The following is a 7,442-nucleotide window of genomic DNA, read 5'->3' on the forward strand; positions in this document are numbered from 1 at the left end:
AGCATACTGTTTTCAAGGTTCATCCATATTGTGGCATATGTCAGTACTTCATTCCTTTTTAAGGCTGCATTGTTTTCTGTATGGATATACCATTTTTTTATCCATTCATCAGTTGACGGACATTTGGGTAGTTCTACTTTTTGACTATTAGGAATAATGTTTCTATGAACACTCAGGTACAAGTTTTTGTGTGACTTGTTTTCAGTTTTCTTGGATATATACCTAGAGTGGAATTGTTGGGTCATATGTTAACTCTATGTTTAACTTTTTAAGAAACCTCCAAACTGTTTCCTACAGCAGCTGTATCATTTTACATTCCCACCAGCAATGTATAAGACTTCTCATTTCCTCACATCCTCACGAACACTTGTTTTCTTTTTCTTTTTTTCAATTATAACCATCCAAGTAGTGAATAAGATGCACTGTGTCTCCTGTGGTTTTTGTTTTCCATTTCCATATAACTAATGACATTGAGCATCATCAGCTTTTCATGTCCTTATTGGCTATTTGTATGTATGTGGGCGGCAAGCCACCCAGGTGCCAAGGCAAGAGACCGAGGGCACGCGCTGTTTCAGTATAATAAAATATATGAAATAAGAATAGTTATACTAGATATAGATCATAGATATGATTATATATGAATATCATTAATCATTAGTTTGTAGCAATTACTCTTTATTTCAATATTATAATAATCCTCTCTCTACAATCATAACCTAGGAAAAACCAGGCCATACAGAGATAGGAGCCGAGGGGACATGGTGAGAAGTGACCAGAAGACAGAATGGGAGCCTTCTGTTATGCCTGGACAGGGCCATCAGAGGGCTTCTTGGTCTAGCGGTAACCCCAGCGTCTGGGAAGACACCTGTTGCCAAGTGGACCATGGTCTAGCGGTAGCGTCAGTGCCAAGGGAAAACACCTGCTACTTAGCAGACGGGGAAAGGGAGTCTGCCTTTCCCCAGGGGAGTTTAGAGAAGACTCTACTCCTCCACCTCTTGTAGAGGGCCTGACATCAGTCAGGCCCGCCCGCAGTTATCCAGAGGCCTAACCGTCTCGCTATGATGCTGTGCTTCATTGGCCATGCTCCTGGTCCACTTTCAAGTTCTATCCTGTATACCTGGCTCTGCCTTTTAGATAGCAGTAGCAAAATTAGTGAAAGTACTAAAAGTCTCTGGTATGCAGAAATAATGGCATAAGCCTGTCTGTCTCTGCTTTGGCCACCAGGCAGAGAAGGGCCCCCTCTCCAGTGGACACGTGACCCACGTAACCTTCCATATCATTGGCGATGACTCACACTCTTTACTCTGCCCCTTTTGCTTTGTATCCAATAAATAACAGCACAGCCAGACATTCGGGGCCACTACCGGTCTCCGCGACTTGGTGGTAATGGTCCCCGGGCCCAGCTGTCTTTTCTTTTATCTCTTTGTCTTGTGTCTTTATTTCTACACTCTCTCGTCTCCACACATGGGGAGAAAACCCACCGACCCTGTGGGGCTGGACCCTACACGTATATATCTTCTTTGGATAATTGTCTATTCAAATCCTTTGCCCTTTTAAAAATTTGACTTTTTGTCTTTTTATTTTTTACTTATAAGAGTTATTTTATATCTTAGTAGACTCTATCATATATGATTTGCAAATATTTACCTCCATTTTGTGGGTTTTCACTTAATAATGTCCTTGGAAGCACAAAGGTTTTTAATTAGATGATGTCTAATTTATGTTTTTTCTTTAGTTTCTTGTACTTTTGTTGTCATATCTAAGAATCTGTTGCTTAATTAAAGGTCATGAAGATTTATAGCTATATTTCCTTCTAAGAGTTTTATAGTCCTAGTTCTTATATTTAGGTCTTTGGTCCATTTTGAGTATATTTTGTATATTGTGTAAGGTAGAGAACCAAATTCATTCTTTTGCATTCAGTGTCCTATAACACAAAAAATACACATTAATTTTAGATGAATTATAGATCTAAATATCAAAAGAAGAAAAGTAAAACCTCATTAAGATACAGAATATCTTCATATCCATGGAGTAGTCAAAGATTTAATGAAAAACCCACCAAAAAAGCACTCGCCATTTTTTAAAATATTAACTGGACTTTATTCAAATTAAGAACCTCTGTTCATCAAAAGATCTATTAAGAGAGTAAAAAAAGACACACCATAATAAACATTATTCACAACACATATCTTTAACAAAAGATTTGTATCTAGAATATGTAAAGAACTCTATAAACCAATAGAAAAAAATGAGAAAAAGTTTTGAACACAAACATCAAAAAAGAGGCTTTCTGAATGGTCAGTAAGTACATTAATCATCAGAAAAATAAATATTAAAACCACTACAACATACTCTGCAGACCCACTAAAATGGTTAAAATTTAAAACACTGATAATACCAAGTGTTCATGATGATGTGGAACAACTTAAACTCATACGTTGATAGTGGAAGTGTAAATTGGTACAACTATTTTGGGAAAATGTTTCATACTTTCTACTAAAGCCTAATGTATATCTACCTTGTAACTCAGCAGTTCTACTCCTAGGATCTATCCAAGAGAAATAAGTGCAGATTCCCACCACCCACCGAAGACGTGTTCATAGTATCTCTATGTATAGGAGCTCCAAACTGGAAACACCCATCAGTAGTAAAATGGGTAAATACATTTTGCTATATACCGCAGTAAAAAAGAACAAACTAATACTACATACAACATGGATGAATCTCACAAAGACAGTACTGAGCAAAAGAAGGCAGATGCAGAAAAATATATATTGTATGATGCCATGTAGATGTAGTTTCAAGAGCAAGTGAAACTAATCTTGGTGACAGCCCTCAGTATTGCAGTTTCCTCAAGATCTGCAGGAGGTAAGTTGAATATTTAAAAGGGAGCTTTTTGCAGTGCCAGAAATGTTCTCTATCTTTATGTGGTTGGTGAGTATATGAGAGTCTACCACAGTAAAAATGCATTGAACTGTATATAAATGTCAGACATTTGCATTTTACTGGTATGCTTTAATTAAAAAAGTGAAATGCATGTATAGATATAGATTGGGTGAGGTAGACATTGTATTTAATTATCATTTATTGAAGATATTAAACTCATTAATTGAAGATAATATTTTCATTTTACTTGAGTCAATTTTAAACAAGTCCTCTATAGAGTTTTGACAAAGGAGAACCATAATTCCTTCAGTCTTTATTAATAGACTTTAGAGATCACAAATGAGAGTCACAAGAGAGAAAGCCTGCAGGGATTGTCTGTCTTCCTCCAAAGAGGAAAATCATGGTGAATATTTTGAAAAGAAGCTTTAAATTAAAGCAAGTGATTCTTCAAAGATTTAAGTCCTTTACCTAGCAGTAGTCTGTGACAATTGCTACAGTGTTCCCAGTGGGAATATGGTACATTTGAGATGACAGAAAGACTAGGAACCACTACTCCCGAGCATTTTTTCATTGCCATTAAAATGCATTGCTTTGCCTGCTTAGTAAGGAAGTCACTGAACATTTGAGCATGTACATCTCAGTAAAATTCAATTCTGCCAACATTGTAGTTGTCAGCTTAGTAAACTGAACTTTAAAGGTTTTTCTATTTTTGTGGGATTGTGAGGATCACAAACTACTAAAATAGAACAATTAACTCTGGAAACCTTTTGATGATTAACTTTATTGGGTGAGTACAGTCATCCCCCTTTACATGTGAAGGATTGGTTCCAGGATTCCATACAGGTATCAACATCTGAGGATACTTGAAGTCTCATTCAAAAATGGCTTAGTATTTGCATATAACCTAAGCATATCCTCTCATATACTTTAAAACATCTCTAGAGTATTTATAATATACCTAATACAATGTAAATGTTATCTAAATAGTTGTTGTATTGTTCAGGGATTGACAAGGGGAAAAAGTCTATACGTGTTCTGTACTGATGCATTTTTTTTTCCAAAATATATTCTACCTGCTTGGTTCATTTTGCAGAGGTGGAACTCACTGATATGGAAGACCAAACTGTATTAATTTAAAAGTTTTTTGGATCATCACTAAATATTTTACGATGAATGATAATGCTGATTGTTCAACTTTAGGTTTCTGTTCACTAGTCATCAATATATATTTGAGGAATTTCTTTTTTAAAGGGACAAAGCATTATACCTATTTTACGATGTAGATAGGTAATATAGCTAGGTAGATTAACCCTTAATAGCACATGAGAAGCATCTTAGACTAGCCCTAGTTGGGTAAAGAAAGGTTGAGTCGAAAGAGTAAATAATAACTCCCTTGGAACAGAGCAGGGGACCGTCAGGAAGCATCAGGGTCTATGTAGCTTCAGATGAATGCAAAGGGCTCTTCTTTGAAGAATGTACCTTCTTCAATCTCTGCCACAGATATTGTGCGACTGGAATCACTATGAGGTGCTCTTCAAGTGTTAATTCACAGCTAAGTGCTTCTCTGGCTTTGGCTACTCCTTAGGAAAGGAGGAGAGGATATGGGTATTTATGACCATCTCAGTCCAGGGCCCTTACTGCTTTTGTCTTTTGGCTTTTACTTCTGCTAGTGCACCTTCCTGTATGTCCTCAATTTGTTTTGCTCCAGAAAGGAGAGTATTCTCTTCTGCCTTCTAGAGAGTCTCAATTGGATACTACCCTCTTTTCTTTTTAGTATGTCTCATTCTTACTAGGATAAGCAAATAGTATTATTGCAATACAGTTAGTGGGAAAAACTGTTGTAAGATTGTTACAAGAGAAAGGAAACAAATGTCAGGGAATATTCATGCACATAAGAGTTATTAAACTAGTTGGCACTCCTAGCAATCATAAAAGAGATGTGTCTTTGCTGATCATTAAGAACTCATTGAAAACCACTTCAATTAAGTAACCTATAAGAATGATAGCTGAAATATCTATAAAAGACATAAGGAGTTCCTTCATATAACCTAAAAGTGGTGCAAACAGAACAAATACTTGAAATAATATGTATTTTAAGTTAAATCAAAGTAAGAACAGACAGCACGGAAACACACCAGTAATTAATGAAAGAACTGTTTGTAAAATAACAAAACTTACACCTTAGAATTAGATTATGGCTACACACAGTGACAATGAAACACAGTAAAGAAATATAGGGATGAAACTCAGCATTACTCATCAGTAATGATTTGAAACAACTATAATTGTTAACCAGTACAGTTTTGACACAGCCCTTAATAAGATCTATCCACTATTTATCCTGCAGATGTCCAATGTTCTTTTTTTAAGTTTTGTATTCATATGTGAACATTTGGGAAATACACTCCAAGGTCATAAGTATTTTCGATGAAAACTTTTGGTGTCTTTGTTATACCACATTGCATTTTTCTTTTTTGATTTGTGTTTTTCTTTTTTTCTAGGAAACTGACTGGACATTCTTTCCACATGGGCTATAGCATGGCGATTTTGAATGGCATCGTAGCTGCTCTTACTGTAGCATGGTGTCTCATGTAAACCCACACTGGAGCAATATTGTTGGCAAAACTTAATCATGATTGTTTTGTAATAACAAGAAGGAGCATCATTGTCTACTCAGAAGACTGAGAAACCTGCTGTTCATTATGTAGTTCAGATATTTATCACAATCATCATCATTATGGAAGACCTTTAAAAGCATTGTTTTAGAATGTCTGAGTATTAAGATACAGATTAATTGGGAATATCTGAGTATTAAGTTTTAAGTACTTTCTTCAGAGTATAAGATGTTTACCTCATCTTTTTACTTTTGTGTGTGTAGTTCTTTCAAGTTGTAGGAAACATTTTAATGGAATTTAAACTCAAAAACTTGAATACAGGACAATGCTTGCCTTTTCATGTTTGTACTACATTTTTTGCTAAGAAATACTGGTATGTCTGTTTAGTTGAGCTAGAAATACTTCTTATTTATACATTTAGGAAAGCAAATAATGCATACTACTCCGACTTTTATAGAAGCTACTTTTAAATCAGAATATTTAATTTTTGATATTCATATAATTAATAGAAGTTGCATTTATATTTTTTATGGGGCATAGTTCCTTATGTGTTTTTTAATGTATTTTCATACTACATATTGAATTTGTATGTTTTTAAAATTATTACATCTAGACAACTGTAAACATTATTTTTTTAGCTAGTGCAAACCTAGTGCCTGCCATTTTTACTAATTTTTTTCTTTAAAAAAAGCAAAAAAGCACATTGACCTAAGTTTAAAATTAAATAAGTTTATTTTTAACAAAAAATGCCTGAAAAAGGTAAATTATTTAAGTCATTAAAATATTGAGAAAAAATTTGAAATTTTTGCTATTTCTGTTTCCACAATTCCAAATACTTATCTTGGTGTATATATTGTTACTTTAACAGAACTTGTATTATTTTGTTTTTAATAAATATAAACATGAAATTTTTGTATGTGAGAATGATTGAACTAGTTTGTTCTTAATCGCAGAAATGTAGTTACCAAAGTACAAAAGATATTTTGATACTAGATATTAAAAACTACATTGTAGTTCATATAATTTTATAATTTTCCTAATTAAATGTGCTTCTGTAATTGTGATATTTTGTTTTCTAAGTAATTAAGCCTTAATTTTTCCCCTCTGTTACTAAAGACTTTTAGTGTTTAGAAAGTTACCTCAATTTTAGAAAGATGGACTATTTACAAAGCTGTTTTCCCTGGCCATAGGAAAACTTACAATAAGAAACCATTAAGTAGTCAAACTGCTTATTCAGGCTAAGTGGGAAATGAATTTGTGCAGTGTGTTCCCTTATTATCTACTGAATGTTGTTACCGACTAAACAAGGTTTCTAAAAGTCTAGCATTTCTTTTACTGTTCAAAACTCTTTGGTTGGAAATGACTAATACTGCTCCAATTTGAATTATCTGAAATGTGTGTGTGTGTATCTAAATATCAATCCCATGGCTTAAGTATTCCTACCAGAGTGGTGGTTGCCATGAATCTATTTTCACTCCCTGCCTTCCTTCCTGCACCCTTAAACTCTTCACCCTTTGACTCCAAAGAGCCCTTTCATTGCAAAGATGTATACAAGTAACAGAATCAATTTATCTTCTCTCCACCCCTCTGTATTCCCAACCACCACCAATGTGAGTAACTCCCTCCAGATTCTTTGTGTCTAATGACTAAGAAAGTTATTAACAGTAGACCCAAGAGATATGTAGACCCTAGACAGTCATGTGCCATATAACAATGTTTTGGTCACAACAAACTGTACTTATGATAGTGAATCCCCCCATAAGATTATAATACTGCATTTTTTACTTTACCTTTTCTCTGTTTAGATACACAAATATTTACCATTGTATTACAGTTGCCTGCAATATTCAGTACAGTAACATGCAGTACAGGTTTATAGTCTAGGAGCAATAAGCTATACCATATAGCCTAGGTGTGTAGTACGCTATACCATCTAGGTTT

At 34.5% G+C, this 7,442-nt stretch overlaps 1 protein-coding gene across 6 annotated transcripts in view; it reads left to right on the forward strand.

The window, feature by feature from the left end:
* Positions 1 to 6,422, forward strand: part of ARL6IP6 (ADP ribosylation factor like GTPase 6 interacting protein 6) — a 42,917-nt gene extending 36,495 nt beyond the window's left edge. For 3 of the 6 annotated variants that reach the window (XM_024243825.3, XM_002812485.5, XM_024243827.3), the window contains one exon: positions 5,388 to 6,422. In XM_024243825.3, coding sequence (XP_024099593.3) covers positions 5,388 to 5,395 — 8 coding nt within the window. In that variant the 3' untranslated portion in view covers positions 5,396 to 6,422. The other 3 variants (XM_063712806.1, XM_054548886.2, XM_063712807.1) reach the window with 1 other exon arrangement.
* Positions 6,423 to 7,442: the final 1,020 nt, after the last annotated feature.

Source organism: Pongo abelii, chromosome 11 (assembly GCF_028885655.2).
Source record: "Pongo abelii isolate AG06213 chromosome 11, NHGRI_mPonAbe1-v2.0_pri, whole genome shotgun sequence".
In the NCBI taxonomy this organism is placed as follows: Eukaryota; Metazoa; Chordata; class Mammalia; order Primates; family Hominidae; genus Pongo; species Pongo abelii.